The sequence below is a fragment of the Lissotriton helveticus genome, chromosome 1_2 (genome assembly GCF_964261635.1).
Source record: "Lissotriton helveticus chromosome 1_2, aLisHel1.1, whole genome shotgun sequence".
Taxonomy (NCBI): domain Eukaryota; kingdom Metazoa; phylum Chordata; class Amphibia; order Caudata; family Salamandridae; genus Lissotriton; species Lissotriton helveticus.
This window is the reverse complement of record NC_136058.1, coordinates 183,987,418-184,008,300: the sequence shown is the minus strand read 5'-3', so window position 1 is coordinate 184,008,300 and position 20,883 is coordinate 183,987,418. Positions and strand designations below refer to the sequence as shown.

Sequence of the window (20,883 nt, the reverse complement as noted above, 5' to 3'; positions counted from 1 at the left end):
GTCCCTTTCCTTGTTATCTCACCCTCCTCTTGGTCATCATCAGTGGTGACAGGATCTTGTTGATGCACTGGTTGTGGTGTCACAGGAGAAGGCTCTGGTTGTAACTCCCTGCTTCTAATTGGAGTAGTAAGAATGGAGCGTGGTTGCTGAACCGGTAATGGTATTTCCTGGGAGGCTGGAGTTGGTGGAAACCTCTTTCTATAGTCCGCCAGCATAAATTGCAGATCCATCATTAGAGACTACGGCATGCCAACCATCTCTTCTTGGTAGCCCTGGCGATAATGTTGCTGGGGAGGATATTGATATTCTCTGTATCCCTCCTCAAAGTCATTCTTTTGGCACTTTACATGTAACTACGAGGGGCTACTAGCGTAGCCAAATGGTCCTTCATCTTCTTCCTCTTCTGAATCCTGCTCCTCCAGGAGGTGTGATAGCACAAGAGGAGTAATCTTGCTTGGGGAGGTAATTTCTGGTGTAATAGTCATCTTTTCTGGTGTTTTTCCCTCATTGACGAGCCCGATGATAGTCGTCGAGATCGCAGACACCCTCGTCGTCGATGGAGCCGTCGACACTAAGCATACTGCTTTATCCATCGACAACATAGTTACCGTCGTCGTCACCGTCGACATTCTCGTCGTCTAAACGGTCATCGTCGATATAGAAGTCGTCGATATAGAAGTCTTCGATGTTACCGGCGTCGAAACCATCGTCGACGATGTCGTCGCCGATGGAGAACCCACTGTCACAGGCAATGAAGGCTTTTTAGATACTAACTTTACCTCAACCTTTGTAGTTGACTGAGGATTTCTTCGTCAACGGTCCCGTCGACGATGCAATTTTTGCAGATTTTACCTCAGGAGGCATAGATGACAGCTTCCTGAAAGGTTGCTTGGCTTGAGGGGGTGATTTTGAAGGTTCTGAATTTGTCTTCTTTGGTGGTTTCTCCCGTGAAGCATGTCCCTTACTCTCCTTTTCTTTAGGTTGAGGAGATTTTGAGGGACTACGCCTAGAAGACCTTTTAGTGGTCTTTTTGAGGGCCTTCTCAGGACGTTCCTCTGAGGAATGAGAATGAAGAGATCTCTTAGAAGTAGAGGAGGATGCCTCATCACTGTCACTTGACAAGAGGATGCCTCATCACAGCCCTTCAGCTTTTGAAGCCTTATCAAAAGGTGCCCTTCACGATCCCTCAGGGTCTTACTTGAAAAGGTACAACATACCTTACAGTCTTTAGCTTGATGATCCGAATAAAGACAGTAATACAGTCAGCATGAGGGTCATCGGTGTAGAGTCTCTTCTTGGAACAGGTAGCACAAGTTCTACATAAAACTTTTTTCTCCTTTCCAGACATTCTCAGAAGAATGAACTAGTAGGCAACAATGAAGAATATATACTCAGCTGAAATTCACATAACAAAGTTCTCAATATAAAGTAGAAAGAGTGGGTTTTGAGAAGAGCTCAAATGACACTCCCTAGCACAAGGTGCTGTAGAAAATCTGAGGGGCAAAAGGTTCATTCAGGAGTGTTCTAGAGGGCGAGGGATTCCGATTGGTTCAGGGACAAGTTTGATTTCTTTTACATAACAAAGGTTATGGGTTGCAAAAGGGAAATGGGCCTAGGCCTTTTTTCAGTTTGCTATCTAAGCATTGCTTTTTTATATATCGGAGTGTCTGTTTCTCAACGACGGGGAATGATTCAGGCATGTGAATCTATGAAAGCTCCAATACTTGAGTAAAAGGCATTACTCTAAACTAGGTTTCTGGATCTGTTGGGCAGAAAGGACTGAAGTGCTAGTTATATCAGGGGAAACTACACTCACACAAGGCCACAATTTTCAAAAACTAGAACATCCCAGCGCACACATATTGATAGAGAATGAACGTCATCCTCAAACCAAATAAAGGAATCAGCTAGCTACAATAGTGGCAAATTCATTATGGGTAACAAAGTTAATATGATAGGCACCTCCAACACACACACACCACTCGAGGCTCTGCTGTGCCATGAGCGCTAACTCTTCATATGCTACAGGCATCATCACTCACTCGGTCACTGTGTTGGATCAAACTCCTGTGAGAAATGAGGTAGCTCTGGGAGTCAGCAAAAATGCAGTAAGAAGGCCTAGCATTAGCATTTCTATGGATAGGAGGGGATAAACAAACAGCCAATGCACAGTAGTCCTGCTATAGCACCTCCAATACAACCAAAGCAGCAGGTGAAGCAGACTAGATGAAGGTTTAGCATCTCATTCCATGTGTCACCAGTGGGAACGAGTGGAGGAAAGCCACAAACCTATTATCCAGGCACTAATTCTAAACCTGCTCATCCTAACAGACTACATCATACAATACTTCACCACACACACACACGACCAGTTGTAGTCTCTCAATTGTTCACATGCTCCTCGGACAGGCACCAGCATAGGCCCACTACCATAACTATGGACAACTGCAGTCTCTCCATCCCCCTCACCACACCCTACTAGACAATCTTGCACCTGATCTGCAGACCTCTCACTGGCTTTTCTTCAAGGAAATCATGAAATTACTACCTCCTCATTTATCAATTAGGCTGAAGATAAAATTTCACAAGGGAGTCTACTGAGCAAGATCCAAAGATGAAAGTTGAAAACATTCAGGTACAACTGGCATTCACAATTGATGCACAACGGAGATGAAAGGCAGGGCAGAAGTTTGCAAATGGAAAATCTATTGGAACCACATAAAGAATGTGGGCATTTTAAAGGGGGTTCCTTCATGAATTCCTTTAAGGATTAACACAAACTATGGTGTCTAAAGTCACTTTTGAGGTGCTTCTCCACTGAACGAGCCACAAGAAGGCTAATTCCGGGTCTGACACCTGATGCTCCTGAGTAGGTAGTACAAGCTTCCTTTCCTATCTCTAGAGACCAAGACCTAATCCGACAGGATGCAAAGATGAATGGCCCTATAAATTTCAAGATCATTGTAAATTTTTCCAGGTTATACTCAGAGTCCAAAAACTGATTGCGTAGTTCAATTATGTCAAATTCAAATTACATGCAATCTGGGTCAAATGTGTGTCACTACTTCAAGCGAAAGTATGGGGAGCAGATTATTTAACGGACGCCAGTGAGGCCAGAGTCTGGGAAAAAGGATGGAAAATGGCTGGTTCATAAAGAAGTTCTCAGAGGAGAGAGATCGCTGGGCACAAGAGGAGATACTAGCTTCGATACAGTAGTCAACAAATACAGATGGGAGCGTTGTCATTCAGGATGGCATACTGGTTATTGTAGAAGATAATATGAACAATGAGGCTCTAAACTCCATAGGAAGTATAGGATGTTGACTATTGCATGGTAACTGATGCTTTATGTGCCCGCTTAAAGGCAGAAGTTACCTTTGTAATGGGAGTGGCAGTATAGGAAATCTGCCTTTTCAGTGAGGTCTCACCGTATTTTGCTCCTCTAGCTGGAGCTTAATATTTTTGCTGGTATAAGCACTTTATCCCTGCTAGCCAGTAGTAAAGTGAATGCCCTTTAAACGTGCTCAAATTGGTATATTACTCATTGGTATATTTAACATACCAATAGGACATAGTATATGATACAAATTGTACCCAGGGCATGTATATTAACTGGAACCAGTGGACTGCAGCACATAGTGTGCCATCCACTACAGTGGAAGTGCAAACATGGCTTTAGGCTTACCAGTGTACCCTACCTGTAGCAGTGAAAATACTGCAAGTCAATCTGCCAAAATAAACAATTTCAACAGGTCAAACCTTTTTAAATATTAATAAGGCACCCCTATGTAGGTCCTGTAGCTCGCAAGGCAGAGTGCATGGTACATAAAAGACACATTTCTATACATGTAGAAATGTAATATTAACATGTTCTATTAAATGACTAGTACCCAAACGCTATTTTTCACTATTGCAGGCGTAACTGTCCTATGCCCAAAACAGACTACAGATTAAACCCTTCATACTCTAGCTCAGGAATCTGACTAACTATAAAGACAATTAAACAACTATTTTAATAGCTATTAAAAATTCAATGACGAAGTTAGAGATTTTAGAAATACTAAACAAAAGGAGTTTTTACAAAGTTACATTTTCCATGCCTGAAGTTCCTGAAGGCTAAATCTGCATTTGCCCTCCCACTTCTGACAGTAAGTAATATTTGAATAGGTTTGAAGTGCCTCCAAGGAGCAAACCGGCTCACCTGAATGGACAAAGATGACTCCTCTAAGCCTGACAAGAGTATGCAAGGTGGAGCTGTGAGCATCCGTTTTGACAGCGTCAAATCCTGCTTAAATATCAAATCCTGCATGTATGTACATATAAAACAAGTGACATACTTGAAAGGAAGGTAAAAAGAACGCCAAAACAATTCTTGTGTATCCATTGTCTGATTGCTGAAGGACCAGCTTTGTCCCACCAGACGTCTGTCTCTGGGGGTTTTATAAAGGACACTGTGGGTACACTTGAAAGTAAGGGAAACAAGATGCCAAAAAATGTGTATCCACTGTTTGGTTGCTGGAAAAGCCTGCTTTATTCTACCAAACTCCTGTCTCTGGGTTATTTGGGGGTAAAGCAGCTGCTTCAAACTGGATTTTGGTGTCATCTGTGGGAGGACACTAGGATTACCACAGTACACTCTCACATAGCCCAAGTTTAGTGTGACAGGAGGCATCAGCCTTCTTCAAAATTACCAAAGTGGGTAGAGTTGGTCCTGGAACCTTTTACCCTAGCGGTTTGGTGTGCTAAGGAGTCATTCCCACCTACTAACTCATGCCAGGCATAAATTTGGTATCTCCAGACATCCACTTCAGAACACTCCTGGACCGGAGGAAGATCAGAAGTGGACTGAACCTTCTGTCTGCAACCTGGGAAGAGCCCTGTATTTGCTCTCGCTTGTACCCAGGACCAAGAAGTGGACTCCAGTGGTAATAATGCTGACCTCCTGTTACAGCTGCAGGAACACAAGCTAAAAAAATTTTTTTTTGCTGCAACTGCCCAGCTGACCAGTGTTGACTGGGCCAGGGCTGGATCCTGCGGTTTGGCTTCTGCCCGACACCATGGGAGTCATTAAGTGCCTCATTATCGCAGGTGCCCCGTTTTGGATTTTTTCATTTCAATTGCATTTTTCTTCATTACATTTTACTCTATTTTTCTAATTTAGGATGGATTTTTATGGTTTGCATTTCAACTTTATTACTGCTTTGGTTCTTCATAAATAATGTATACATTGCCCCAAGCTAAGCCTATCTGCTCTGTTCCAACACTACCAGGGAGCTCAGGTTAATTTGACTTTGAGGAGTCACCCTGACAAGGGTTATGATTATTCCTTGAGATAGGTAGTCACCCCTGCACTGTCAACTAATAATCCAATTCCTTTCAGGTAGCCTGCATTATATTTGGTTTATTGCAAGTTCATGACCTACAAAATACAGGTTACGTTGAGTAAAGTATATGTCACTCTGAATCCCCAATTTGTGTAGAGTCATCGACCACCTTTTACCAATCCAGATGTTATGTTTAGGTTGTAGAGGCTGGAGGTGAGGAGTGGGAAGAAAGGGGTTGAGCTTCTCGGACTGTATGGATTTAGCCGAGAGGGGGGTGAAGAGAAGATTGCATGAAATCAGGGTGTTAGGTTTGGTTTTGGGTGCTGTGATATAACAGTTTAAGCTGAGCGTGCATATAGGTCTATTTAGGGTGCTTACTTCAGCAGATCAATATGATGAGGTGGACACGGATATGCATTGAAGTCAGGGTGGGGCTCATTTGAATTCAGTTAGCCACCTTTAAGAGGTGATAAGTACAATGGTGGTACCTTCCTTCCCAAAGTCCTATAGGTTAAGGCTTTAGAGGCACTTAAGGCTACTTGCAAAGGTGACAGCCAACACAGTGGAGCAGGCAGATCGTGAGACTGTGCAGGCCCAGTTTCCATAAACCCTGGAAAACGTGTTAAGATCATGTAATGTTTCCTGGGAGACCAGGGTTATTTTACCCAGCCCCCCCCCGCAACATCACGATGAGAGAAATATACTCGAAGGCAGTACCAAGGAGACACTTTGAAAGGTTTGATTAGTTCACAATACACCCTGTGAGCTCTTAAGACCGTCACATCACCAGCACACACTGGCCTGGGAAACATCATTGAATAAGAGGTTGGCGGCGGAGTACATGAATGGACCCTGGAGCACAAGGCTGCCAGCTTAGCTAAGAAGACTGCATCACTGTTCTGTAGGAAGGCATAACTCGCCCAGGGTCACCTTCAGGAGTCCCAGCCTGCCCCTTTAATGTGCTGCTGTTGGAGGGCGACAGCAGGGGCAGCCTAAACATGTATGTTACCGCCGGCTCAGCTTGGATTCCCTAGTATTAATTTATTTGAGGTTTTTACAGAGGGCTGCAAGTTGCATTTCGGTTACTTCACAGCACGGAGTATTGGGTAGAATTGTAGCTTTGTGCATAGAAGAGGAGACAAAATTACTAAAGAAACCGAGCTGGTATTATTCAATAGCGAGCAGCTCTTGTTCTGTACAGATGCTGAATGCGAATATTCACTATAAGGACACTGGACCCACAAGCACATTAATATGAAAGCAAAACTATCATTCTTGGCAGTTAAACAACACGATGCAAGCTCATTTCACTCGAGAAAGAGTAGAGTGGGGAAAACCTCGATTTAGCGCTTGACTACATAACCAAAAGTCACGTTCCCATTTAATAACCTACTGAGGTCCTGGGAATTAATTTCACTCCCTCCTGCTTAGGGCAGACCCAATACAGAGAGAGCTTGAACCCCAAAACCGCTGCCACTGTGACATTTGCCTTTTAGCCACAATTCCCTCTCAATGTTCCCTGTGCAATGCTGACAAAGAGTTTAATGTGTACGGCAACGCCCTAAACAATAGGTTACCAGCTGAATGTGCTCGTCTTTATTCTGCTGAATCTGCCTGCTCAGAATAACCTTTCGGCTTTAAGACAAAGAAGAACCACATGCGCTTCACTCTTTCTATACGTTTACCTAAACAATATAGTTTTTTGGTTACCGATTCAGTCGATGGTCTTTCCCAGCGGAGCGCTGGCATTTATATATAGCAATAAAAACATCGAGGGACAAATGAAACCACTTGGAGAGATTGAATGAACAAGTGTACGTACAGCCCACAAAACACAACAAGCTTTGAATGTAATCATGCGCACTGGCTGCCGTTCCTGCACTCATGTGCACAGGATGAGCAACAAAGGGCGGCAGGTGGAACATAATGTCATGAAGCAGCACCATGACGCTACCACAGCTGTAAATACCGATGTTCTCCACTTCAACCAACCTCACTGGCACGAGCTGTCGCTCCTCCGAGGTGCGCGTGCCGGGCACGCACGGTGGTGGTGTGCCCACGTATCCTCGTTCCACCCTGGGCCGGCGGGACACTGGGCTCGGCTGCAAAGCTCAGTTATGGTTAGTTACAACAGCACCTCGGTAACGCATGCAGCAGGCAGGCAGGCTTACCTGAACCTCGCTGGTCCTCTGCTGGACGGCTTCCTCCTTCTCACTCAGCTCCCTCTCCACCGCCGTCTTCTCCCTAGAAGACCAGCACACAATGCAAGAATACTTCAGCACATCAGCCACGGCAGGCATCGCAATCCAGCTCCCCAGGCCCGAGTCCCGCTTGAGATACATAGCGCCGCATGCAGCGCTTTAGGCAGGGAGCGCGCCCTCCGCACAAGGTGTGCACGGGCCTCGGCTCCTCGGGGTGAAATGTGCAAGGCGGCAGGGATAAATCAACGAAGCGTTGGCTCTGCGCTGATCTCACTGTTGCTACGGAGCGGCTGGCTAATGGGAGCGGCTGGGATGCGGGAGGCGTGCAGACAGAGCATCCCTGCCTTGCACTTAACCCTTTCACGCACCCAGACCTTTCTAAGGAGAAAGCGGTTTACAAAATCAGACATCAGAGAGCAGCACGACATCATGGGCACAGACAAATGAATGAAATTCCGGTACCAGGGTGAAACACCAGCCACAACTCAGTGCAGACATCCCATTCCAGCTCTCGTTATGGGTGGCCTCTCAGCACCATCATAGAATTTATGAGATTCGTGAGCACACGCGGACCTCTCAAATGTAGTGAGATTTCAGCCGCTGAAAACAACCGAAATCTCCTTGTGCAAATCCAGCGAAAAAATACTAATCACCAGGGAACAATACTTTTAATTACGATTCTGCTGCTATAGCCTCATTTTTTTAAAGAACGCTCAGGGTTCAAGGGGCCCTACGTTTGCAATCACAGACCTCCCAACAGCACTTACCACTTAACGCTAACATACTATTTAACACTGTCCAGAAATACGTATATTTCACTCTAACAAAACACATTAAACATCCTGCCAACTATGAGTATACAAACCATGGCACCAACGTAGTTGCCAGGAGAGGCCGCTAAATGGAGCAGGAAAGGGGAGTGCGGGCGCGGGCGCACACACACACACACTCCCTCAGGCATTCACAAGAGTGCACACACACACACACCAACCATTCACAAGCACACACACACACCCATTGACAGCACGCATTCACAAATACATGCAACATACAAAATGCACACACACCAAACATTAAAAACAAAAACAAAAAATACTTACGGCTGCAGCAGTGAACTCGGCCTTCGAGGTTCCTGGAGGATTTAGACATCGGCCTCCTCTCATTGGCTGACCTAGATTCAGCCAATGAGAAGAGGCAGAAGAGACAGCAGTCCTTTACTCGTCACACAGTGTGATGGGGTTAGTGAGAGTTGCTGACCCCACCCCAGTCTGTGACAAGGTGTTACTAATTGACACTCGGCCCTGGGCACTTCAGGGCTTAAAATGAAGCGCCTGGATCCGAGGCTATCAGTGACGAGGCTATCAGTGACGAGGCTATCAGTGACACTCCTTCTCGCCATGAGGGGGGAGGTTCTCCAAGCGCTTTGCCGGACTGAGGCGGTCACAACCACAGGCCTGTGACATCTTTAGCCTCGCAAATTTCAGCTCAGGCAGCCAGGCAAATGCACATTTAGTGCATGTATAGCACCTGGCTCAGGGCCAGCTTTAGGGTAGTGCGACTATCATGGGCCTTGACCTGGAAGGGGGGGGGCACGGTGTTTAGCAATAACTCCCATTTTAAAAGCATCTGCTGCAAAGTTCCTTGTGCGCACCTCCAGCAATAAAAATGTCAAGATAACTCTTGCGATTAATGCACAAGTTACTTACCTTCGGTAACAATATATCTGTAAGAAACATAGGTTATAGATTCTTTTCCTTAGAATATTCCCCAGGCGACAGACTGGATCCGGAAAGTTTTTTGTCAGCAGTAAGTACCCCTGCGTGTCCGTAGGTGGCATCAGTCGACTCAGTGTCCGTCGTCGGTGTTGCCGGGATGATGTCGCAGAAGTTAGACGCCGCCATCGCGCGCTGACGTCAGTTTGGTACACAACTTTCCGCGCCAGGAATGCAGAGCCATGAAAGACTCTGACCACTGGTGCACAAAACTAGGGCCCTGAAAGGATGTCCTTAACCCTAGAAATCAGTTCGCAGAATGGTGAGGATGGGTGGGGCGGTAAGGAATCTATAACTAACCTATGTTTCTTACAGATATATAGTTACAGAAGGTAAGTAACTTGTGCATCTGAAAGAAACAGTAAGTTATGGATTCCTCACCTTAGAATAGATACCCGAGCAATACCAACCCCGGAGGTAGGTCTGCAAATCAAGATCACACCAGAAAGTCCTGGAGAACAGAATGGCTGAAAAAGCGGTCTCTCCGGACTTTGCTTGCCAGGCAGTAGTGTCTCGTAAATGTGTGCAGCGATGCCCACGTAGCTGCCTGACCCACGTCATTCAGGGGGACTCCCTATCCCATAGCAGTAGTAGCTGCAGTTGCCCAGGTAGAATGTGCACGCAGCCCCACTAGAGGCTCCTTCTTAACAAAGTAACAGGCTTTGATGCACAGAACGACCCACCTAGAGTGGTTCATTTGCGCACAGCTCAACCTTTCCTAGCACCCACGTAACCAACAAAGAGCTGGTCATCCACCCGGAATTGTTTGATGCGATCCAAATAAAAGGAGAGTGCACGTTTTGGATCCAGACGGTGGAACCTCTCCCTCTTTTGAAGGATGCAGAATCGGAAAGAAGGTGGGCAAAGGGATGGTTTGGCCAAGGTCGAGCTCTGAGGATGACCTTGTCCGAATGAACAGCCAGAAAGGGAGGCTTGGAAGACAGAGCTTGTACCTCTCACTCACCCTGCGCGCAGAGGTGATGGCCACCAGAAAAGCAGTTTTAAGAGTTAAGAGTCTGAGAGGACAGTTATGTAGCGGCTTGAAGGGAGCACACGTAAGATAGGTTGGTACCAAGTTCATGTCCCACTGAGTTATTACCCCTTACTTGATATAGCAAGAGAAGGACCAACTCGCAAATGTAATAACATTTTGTCCGTACTTAGGGTAGCACGAGGGCAGTCCTCACAAAAAGAACACACATCAAACATACAAACGAGCACAGTAGTTAACATCGCAGTCGCTCCTGCTCCCTTTCGGATTACCAGAACTATCAATACATTTGGTCACCCACAGTGACCGAGATACACAACTAGGCATTGTGAAAATCAAGGTGTATTACCCCTGAGGATATGCTCATGGAACATCAACAGGCAAAATAATAAGGCCACTGACGCTGAATTTTTCGCCAATTTAAAAACCTTCGAAATCATTCAACTGCAGGAAACATGGCAAGAGGTGTCTCAGTAAATAGAGGGTTACATCTGTTTCCACACTTTCGCTCTAAGGAATAGCAACTATAGCCGTCTATCAGGCGGCCTGGCCACTTACATTTAAATAACACAAATTCATAGCGCAGTGGAACTATCGTCTGAATTCCCAGCTGTAAACAACACAAAAATTCGACTAAACCTCAACGGAAAAAAGGAGGAGGTATTTATATCAAACACATACATAAAGCCGAAACTGAAAAAACACGACAAACAAATTGATTGACATCTTTATCAATTGATGAGTATGCATACTACCCCAAATTTCATTCTGTCAGGAGACTTCAATCAGCACACATTAGGTACCACTTCAAATGAAGATACCCAAGCGCAGTCTTTGATTTGGAACAATCCAATCACACAGAGATCACGGAAGAACATCAAAGGGCGTGTTTTGAGCTGCTAGAAGATCTGGAGAACTTTGGACTAAGGGTGCTAAATGGCAGATTTGTCGATGATTCCCCACTGGCTGCCTCATTCCTCTTAGGCCACGTAACCTCTACAATTGACTACACCTTAGTGTCTCTGCCATTCTTTCAATACATAAGAGGCTACTGTCTAGGGGACAGTGACCATCGGCCGCAGGAAATCTCAATTTATGCACTACCAGACAAATCAATCCCTAACCCAGTTGGAAAGCATGCATGCCACACAAAAAGCCTAAAAAGAAATAAACCATCCATAGCCAATTCCAGGGAGGTGCTCCTGGAAGCAAAACAACAGCTAAACAAGCTTAGCCATCTCACGGGAAACCACACTTACATGTGGGAAACATTTACGTCTGTTTTTGAAATTCTTACACATCCGTAGCCCAACACTTCCTGCCTAACGATCCAACAATTGCAGGTAAGGCTACGAGTGCTCAAAGGTCAACTCTGAAAAGTCTAAAAAAAAGTCATAAATAAATCACTGAGGCTTTTGAGGTTACGCCCGGGGGAGACGGATCTACTTGTGCAGCTTCGAAAGAGCAAGGCCGAACTTATGAAACTTAAATGGGACATAAGAAAAAAACCAAGAAAACAAATTCTGGCCCAGACTCCACTACGACTCTAAAGAAAATAACAGTGCTCGTTTCAGGGCAACGATAAACAAACTCCTACAACCGGCACATGGCGGGTTAACAACATACATAACCGAAAACAACTGGACATCCTTTTTAGAACGTCACTTTAATCAACATGCACCAGGAATTAATAGTAGCAAGGATGACCAATCAGCATCCCAACTACAAACTGTGATGACCGATGAGGCTGAGGTTACCGAAATTGACGCCGTCATGATCAGGGAACAAATTCGCAAAGGAAGGAAAGAAGGAGCACCCGGGCCAAACGGGATTCCACCAGCTCTTTTGAATTAAGACCCAGAATATTGGTCAGAAACCCTAGCTCCAATCTTTAGCTCTGTTAGACAGTCTGGGTGTTTGCCCGTATCATGGAAGGGCTCAGTCATCTCACCAATTTATAAAGCGGGGGACAAAACCCTACCAAAAAAAAAACTGTCTAATTGCACTGCTGGACGTAGAGGCAAAATATTTTGCAGGGAACCTACTTACAGAGCTGCAAGAATGGGCAACAGAGCAAAACATAATTACCCCAAGTCAAACGAGGTTCTGTAGAGAGACCGGTACAACAACCAAACTTTTAGCAATGTCTCTAATCATCGACAAAGCAATTTTAACTAAACAATCTCTCCACTTCTGCTTTATGGATTTTAAGGCAGCATTTAACAACGTCAACCGAGCTAACCTTTGGAGGAAATTAGCGCTTTGGGGGGTTCTTTCGTCCCTCTTGAACGTCCTAATAGAACTACATTCCAACACGTGGATACAGGTAAAGCTTGGATAAGGCTCCCATCTATCGAGGCGCATACTAAAGGTTTCAAGCAGAACTCACCCCTGCTTGAGGCATACTAAAGGCCTCAAGCAAAAGGTGCGTTCTCGCACCCTTTCTATTTAACCTCTACACAGCTGACTTAACAGTCCTCACCGCCTGTAATGCACACGCCCCTCGAATAGGAGGAAAACGGATTTCCAGTATGTCATACGCGGACGAGGTTGTTTTAGGTAGCCACACTCAAGTAGGTTTACAACACTGCATGGGTACGCTGATGAAAACCAGCTAGAAGCCAACATAGATAAAACTAAAACGGACTATTAATGGGAAAAACGCGATCCCATGCTTGGTCGCTTGGAAAAACCGCAATCACGAACTGCAATGCGTATAAGTACCTAGGTGTCATGTTTGATAAACGGAGCCAATTTGCGACCCAGGTTAAAACCATCAAGAGGAAAGGAATGGTGATTGCGACAATGCTAAGGATCTTCAAAACAAAATTGACTGGACCAACATTTGCCCCATGCTTCGCGTTGCGCAATCAAAAATCCCATCAACAGTAACATACGGCAGCGAGGTATTGAGAGGCAGGGACGCTTCATTGCTGGATCCCACCTTGGCAAAGGCATATAGAGTAATGCTAAACCTCCCGCCATATAACTCGCCAGCACAGATTCGCCTAGAGCTTGGTCTAACAAAGCAACTCAAGGCGAGGTTCGTACATCAAGTGCTGGCATAAAATCAAAAATTCCGCCAGGAACACACTGATCCATCAGCTCTGGCAGGAATTGTGCAGCACATCCACCACACCGGCTAAAACATATTTGGATGAATCACTAGCTGCCACAGGACTAGATGAACTATGGGAAATTCCGACAACGCACTCTAAGTGCATTGTAAACAAGGTTATTGAGAACATTTCACTCACAGAAGATAAAGCCACATTTGCCCATAGGAGCCACGCATGGATGGCTCTGTGCAGTTACAATTTTTTTGGCTCACAAGCATACTTTGGATTGGGGTACTCTAGGAAGTCTAAAGAGGCCTTTCTAAAATACAGGTTAGGGATCCTACCAATGATACCTCATCTCCCACCATGGCTGAGAAAGAACTAAGGGAATTTGTGCAGGCTATGCAGAGTTGGGAACGAGGACATTAAACACAGAATATGCACCTTCATCAAACTAAAAGAAGAAAGGGTAGGTCTCCAAAAAACTCACTTTAATGAACGTGGCATACACACACTGAGACAAGCAGTACTTGCATGTTTTAACCGAAGGGAACCACAATTAAATGGGAAGCTAGTCAAGTTCCTATCTCAAGTTGCTGCTAAGCAAAGGATCAGCGGTACTGTAACCTGCACATAGAGCCCAGAGGGTCCAAGGAAAACGAACCATGGACATACTGCACTTTATCATTCATGCATGTCCTGGTACATAACATCTTTTCAACAGTCCATTGATCAAAAAGGATTTTAACAAAAATGTTTTATCAGAATGTATTTTTGTAATGATTTTAACTAAATCAAAAACAATACATTTTTTACTTACACTGAGGTATTACGAAGGGAACAGGAGAAAACAGATGAGTAATGCCCTTAAGAAATCTATTTACAACAGGGGACTTGAAAAGAGAAGGCTGATCAGGAAGCCTGAGAAAGGCTGAAATGGCAGAGAGGAAGCCCTTAAGAGTGCCCAGAGCAGAGCCCTGCTGGGCCAAAGAAAGCAGGAACAAGAGAACCTCAAAAGAGGGGCAGAAAGGGGATCCACAGCCTTTGCTGTGCACCATGCCACAAACTTATTCCATCTGCGGGCTTATACAGTCTTAGTGGAGGGACGCCTGGCTACCAAGATTACATCACAAATTTCGGGAGGCAAGTCAAATGACCTCAACTGTCGCCGCTCAATCTCCAAGAAAGGAGGTGGAGGCTGGACAGGTTTGGGTGGAGGACCGTCCCCTGCTGCTGCAACAGAAGATCCTCCCAAAGAGGCAGTCAGATCGGTGGATCGATGGACAAGTTGAGCAGCTCGGGATACCAGACTCTTCGGGCCCTGTCCGGAGCCACAAGAATTACTTGGGGCCGGTCACGCTTGAACTTCAGCACTCTGGGTAGAAATGGTCTAGGCGGAAAGGTGTATAGAAGAGCGCAACTCCACCCGCGATGAAAAACGTCGCCTAGTGAGCGCCGCCTTGGAAATTCCAATGTGCAGAATTGCTGACATTGAGCGTTCTCTTCGGTGAGGAATAGATCTAGCCAAGGCTCTCCCCACTGTTGAAAGACACCTTGCACCACCTCAGTGAAGACGCCGTTCATGATCAATCATGCACCTGTAGCTGAGTTTGTCCGCCCTGGCTTTGAGTGAACCTGCTAGGCATTAAACCGCCCAGGATATGCCCTGATGTTCCAGCAATGGCCAGAGACGGAGGGCCTCTTGATTATAGGGTCCACGACCCCACCCCGCCTTGTTTGTTGCAGCACCACATGGCGGTGGTGTTGTCCGTGAACACCTGCACTACTCTTCCCCAGACAGAGGGAAGGAATGTCTTTAGTGCAAGAGGGATCGCCAGGAGCTCCAGAAAGTTGATGTGAAGCCCAGACTCCGCCGGAGATCAGAGGCCTCTGATCTCCACCTCCCCTATGTGGCCCCCCCATCCCAGAAGGGATGCGTCTGTCACCACTGTGCGTTCTGGTTGGGGAAGGGAGAGGGATCTGCCGTTGACCCAATCCTGGTGCGTGAGCCACCACTGCAACTGCTGTGCAGTGTCCTCCAAGATCTGGACGCAACTGGACAGATTTCCCTGATGCTGTGCCCACTGTAACTTCAGGTCCCACTGCAGAGCCCGCATATGCCACCTGGCATGATAGACCAGCAGGATGCAGGTGGCCATGAGGCCCAGCAGCCTCAGTCATCCATGCCGAAACCCGGGATAGAGGCTGAAAGATCAGAATCATAGCCCGAATAGCCCAGACTCGCTGTTCAGGAGGATAAACCCGAAACTGCATCGTTTCCAGAACCGCTCCGATGAAGAGGAGCTTCTGAGAGGGGGTCAGATGCGGCTTCGGCACATTGTTGGAGAACCCCAGCGAATGCAGGAGGTCGGCCGTAGTCCGGAGGTGGAAGACTACTACCTAGGGTGAGTCCGCCTTCAACAACCAGTCGTCAAGATAGGGGAAGACTGGAACCCCTGATCTGTGCAGATGAGCTGCGAACACCCGAGGGGCGCTGGTAAGGCCCAAGGGGAGCATGGTAAACTGAAAATGCTCGTGGCATACCATGAACTGCAGGTAATGCCGGTGGGCCGGCAGGACGGGGATGTGAACATAAGCGTACTGCAAGTCCAACGCTACCATCCAGTCTCCAGGCTCCAGGGCAGACAAGACCTGAGCCTGGGTCAACATTTTGAACTTCTCCTTTCGGATGAAGCGGTTGACGTCCCTGAGATCCAAGATAGGACACAGGCCACCAGAAAGTTGTGGGAATAGCAACCATGACCTACTTCTGGGGCAGGAACACGCTTGATGGCTCCCTTGGCCAAAAGAGACGTAAATTCCTGTTGGAGAAGGAACTGATGATCTCCCAACATGCAATGGTACTGGGGTGGCATGGCTGGTGGGATAGTCTCGAAGGTGAGTGAGCAGCCCCTTCGGACTATCTGCAAAACCCACCTGTCCAAAGTTAAGGTGTGTCAGTGGGGGAGGTGATGGCGAATCCTGCCACCCACTGGCGTTTGATGGGCCTTAAAGGTCGGACTAGGTAGGTTTGGAGGCTGCTGCAGAGGGAGGAGGTGGTGGACTGGCCCGCCCGCTGGCCCTCAGAACCAAGTCGGTGGTTCCCATGTCTGCAGCCGCGCTGAGGTTTAAGAGCATGCGCTAGCCTGTGGCTCTGAAAAGAAAGTGTCGGGGCACCCCTTCCGTGCCCACGAAAGGGGCGAAAAGCAGACTGTGCAGGAAGCATGGTGGAGAGGCCCAAGGACTTGGCCGTAGCCCGAGAGTCCTTGAAGTGCTCTAGCATATTGTCTGCTTTGTTGCCGAACAGGCAAAAGTCATCAAAAGGCATGTTCATCAAGGTGTTCTGGACATCCCCAGAAAAGCCAGTCGGTCTCAACCAGGCGTGACAGCGAAGCGCTACTGACGTTGAAATGGTCCTACCTAGTGAGTCGGCGGTGTCCAGTCCACAGCGGATGGCAAACTTTGCTGCATCTCTCCCCTCAGCAACAGCATGGGAGAGCACCGCCCGGGCCTCCTCCGGACACTGAGGCAGCACTTGCACCACAGTATCCCACACAAAGTGGGAATAAAGGCCAAAGAGTGTTTACCAACCACAGCCCTAGCAGAAGGAAGAAAACAACTTCTTCCCAAACTGATCCAGCTTCTTGGATTCCCTGTCTGGTGGTGCGGTAGGGAATGCGCTTTTGGACGCAGAGGCTTGGACTACCAAGCTCTCGGGAGAGGGGTGTTGGGAGAGGATAATGGAGTCGCCGGGGCCGGGAGGTGGCGTAGGGCAACCATCCTATCCACAGGAGCACCTGTGGGGGGCCTGGACCAGGTGCCCAAAAGGATGTCTAAGGGCTTCATTAAACGGCAGCAGGGGCTCCGAAGAGCTCGCTGCCAGCTGAAGCACCTCTGTCAGGAGGTTAGTCCTAACTCCCACAGTAAGTAAGCTTGAGGTTTAGGGTACTCGGCCGCCCTACGCAACACCACTGTGTAAGGCACTCCCTCCTCCGTAGCCAAGGTCTGGTGAGGTGTCCGGACCACTGGTATCCCCCAGTTCCTCTCTCCAGTCCGAATCATATTCTAACTGGGCAGTGAGAGTGCCCACAGACCCCTCCCAGTCTTCCTCACGCTCCTCTGGCTGCCAAACTGGCTGAAAATGGCCAGGGTGGATTGCAGGCAGAAAAGTACCCATCGGCGCCAGTCAATGCCGATCCGGCTTCGTATCCTCATCGGGGTTGAAGCCGGGGTTGACGCCGACCAGAGGTCCAGCCGGCAGCAGATGTGACGCTGGTGGAGGTGTTACGAGGTCGACCGGTGCCGATCCGGATCCAGGCCTGGATACAAAGGGGCGCTGCAGAGCCAAGGCCTAGGGCCCCCTGCCGAGTCCGCAGGGCCAGAGACGTACCGGCGGAGTTGGGCTGCCCAAAGATGGCATGCGTCGCTTCATAAAATTGACCAAGCTGGGCAGGGGTCGCTCCCAGGAAGGCCGGAGTCGACCCAGAAGGCTCCGCACATGGAGCCGTGGGAGTGGCACCAACCTCACCCTTCGTCGAGTCGGCCGACGGACATGGGGAAGTCAAAGAGCGATGATGCTTCTTCGACTTCTTCTTGTGCTTAGACTTACCTGACCCAGAGTGCGAAGGCTTTGTACGAGGAGTGATGATGGCTCCGCAATCGGTCCTGTGATCTCCCAAGCGACCGGGACCTCGAATGACGCGGAGCCAACTGCCGGGCCTCGAGGAGCTTTCGGGACCGCTCCCGCAAAGACTTCGGGCCATGGTCCGGCAGTCGGAGCATGACTTGGGGTTGTGGTCGTGCTCCAGGCAGTAGAGACACACGCGGTGCGGATCCGTCACCGACATCAGTCGAGAACAGGAACCGCAGGCCTTGAAACCGGGCATCCCTCGTGCACCAGGAGTCGATGAAAGACAGACTCGAAAAGAAGTCGACAAAAAGTCGCAAAAAAAGTCAGTCAAAAATTGACTGGGGGTATCGCGCTCTCCGGATCTGCCCTTGCTTGTGCGGAAAAAGAAAGACCTAACGTCAGCACACGAGTGCGGCGTCTAAGTAACTTCCGCGACGTCATCCCAGCGGCCACAAGTCGACCGTCTCCACCTACTGACGCGTAGGGGTACTGCTGATGAAAAACTTTCCAGATCCAGTCAGTCGCCTGGGGAATATTCGAAGGTACGGAATCTACAACTAACTGTTTTTTTCAGATGTTCTTGAGAGAGAGAGAGAGAGAGATTGGAGCTTTGTCTAGTAGCAGTTTTCACCCACCATAAAGAAGCACAGAGGGTTCAAATGCCTGCTGCAAAGAACAGATCTGTATTTTATGTGGACAGCTGAGTAGATTAGTATCGCCAGACTTTATCACCGCTTTAAAACAAATGAAATATATGTGAGAGAGGGGCTATGGTGAGACAAGGGGAACTTTCGGCATGTGTAGTGAGGGAATCAGACTAGGAATTCATCGGGGAAGAGGGGGTGCCAACAAAGATTATTGCACCAGGCACCACCAGGCACCCAGCTTGGCCTGGGTGCCTGATCTGATAAGTGTTTGGCAGGCTTATTTTGACTAAAGGACAGGCCGCGGCAGATAGTTGCCATTCAACAGAATATTCCCCTTACCAACTCAATACACCTTACAACCTCCAACAAGTTAGTGCAAACATGCTCACAAGCACAACCTATCACTAGCCAGTTGTATGGCTTGGATGCTATCAGTCTAGGTAAAATTTAGCTGAGGCCAAGCATAAAACATCTGTTAATCCAAGTGAAACAAAGTAAAAGGCAATAGGCACGGTCCCCATACAAACAGTACACTGCAAATTAACAGATTTACTATTTGAAACACAACATTTTCAAAGTTAAACAACAAACATAGGTTCATGTGGCACTAACAGGAAAACACGTTCTCTTGCTCCTTACCTCTATGCCAATATGGAAACTGTGGATCTACTCAGAAAATAAATCAGGGAGACTGGGACGGACCATAGACATTGAAATAAAATAGCTCCTAGCCAATGACTTGCTCAATAGCTGGGCAAGGTGCAACATCCACACTGGCATGGATTTTCAGTTGTAAACTTCATCTACTGGTTTTACTTGTGCTTCCTTTATTATTGATGGTGTGCTCACAATGTTTGTGGTAATGATAGTGGAGGTAAAGTTGCACGTAACCAGACTGTCGGTTCCAGCCAGCAATAAAAGCACTGAGTATGCAAGTCATTGTTTTAAAATTGTAATGCACACAGTACAAGATAGGATGATACAAAATGTGCAGAGACACTTGCGGCCTGATTTAGGGTTTGTCAGACGGAGTAAAAGCAGACAGGGTGGTGGAGGACTCTACGTATGCTACCCTGCCTTTACTCGGCCCTCCAAATCTAGAAATACACATTGGCCCTATGGACATCTCCATATATTGTCAAAACTTTCCTACATTGAAATTGCAATTGCCAATTTTCTTGCCAAACTGCTCCATCAAACATGATGGCCATCTGACAAATGTTTCCAAAGTTGTTTAGTTTTCAAAAAACAAACTACCATAGCATCAGTCTATTTTTGAAAAATAAACAAAACGTAGAACCCCTACACCATGAGACTTTTCTCCCGTGGTGTGGGGGTAATTATTCTCTTTTTCACTGTCCTTTACTGCCAGAATACACCTGCAGTGAGTGAGAGGGAAACAAAATCAGACTGCACCTAGTGCAAATTTATTTTTAAGTGTTTCCATTACAACACCCCCCAGAACTCAGATGATACAAGTACATTACCTCTCAAAAAGAATAAATCTTTGTTACCAGGAAGACTCAAAAGACTCCATCAATTAAAACCATATACTGGATCCCAAGCAGCCTTTAGATGTGCTGATTAACTAATTGCACATTTCCGTTTCTTCCAGGAAGAGGCATCCTGGGAAGGCGGCTTGTTTCCTCTTTGACCGTCTGCCACTAACTTATCAGGGCACAGGCCCAAAATGGAAGCTGCGAGGAGGGAAGTTGTAGTGTGGAATTATGTCCAACACAATTATAAGACACCCAGTGTTTCTGTACTAAGATTTATTTAGAGTGGCAACACAAACTCGATTTTATCAGCTGATAAAATCACTGTGGGAAACGACTGCATTATAGGCCAGACCTTTTCCATGACCCCTGCTCAAACCTCACAAGGCACAGGGAAGCGTTACATGCTCCCCCTCATCAACCAACATTCTCCAGTCCTTCCTTCAGCCACCTTACTTAAGCTCCCTCCACACACATCACAGCAGGTGGCTAACGTGACCATGAAACCCCCAAAAAAGGGAATAAATACCATGCAGAATACATCCTGTCAAATCCAGGCCCACATAGCAAGTCCCCATTTGTGGAGATCAACTCAAATTTGCATGGTTCTGGTGTGTTTCTATTGCACAATACTAGTAATTACTGGTGTGGAGTTTACACCCCGCAGTTACTGTGCAACCTGCAATTGGGATGATGGTGGGCTACTTATTGTGTTTGGGGATACATCAATATGGATAAAAGGCCCAGTAATCATATGCCACCA

The 20,883-nt window shown here is 47.1% G+C and overlaps 1 protein-coding gene across 2 annotated transcripts in view; it reads right to left on the bottom strand.

Moving 5' to 3' along the window:
- The window catches only part of EPS15 (epidermal growth factor receptor pathway substrate 15), an 883,486-nt gene that overhangs the window by 341,171 nt on the left and 521,432 nt on the right, over window positions 1–20,883 (bottom strand). For both annotated transcript variants that reach the window (XM_078670831.1, XM_078670841.1), the window contains exon 13: window positions 7,496–7,568. In XM_078670831.1, coding sequence (XP_078526957.1) covers window positions 7,496–7,568 — 73 coding nt within the window. The remainder of the gene's footprint in view (window positions 1–7,495; window positions 7,569–20,883) is intronic.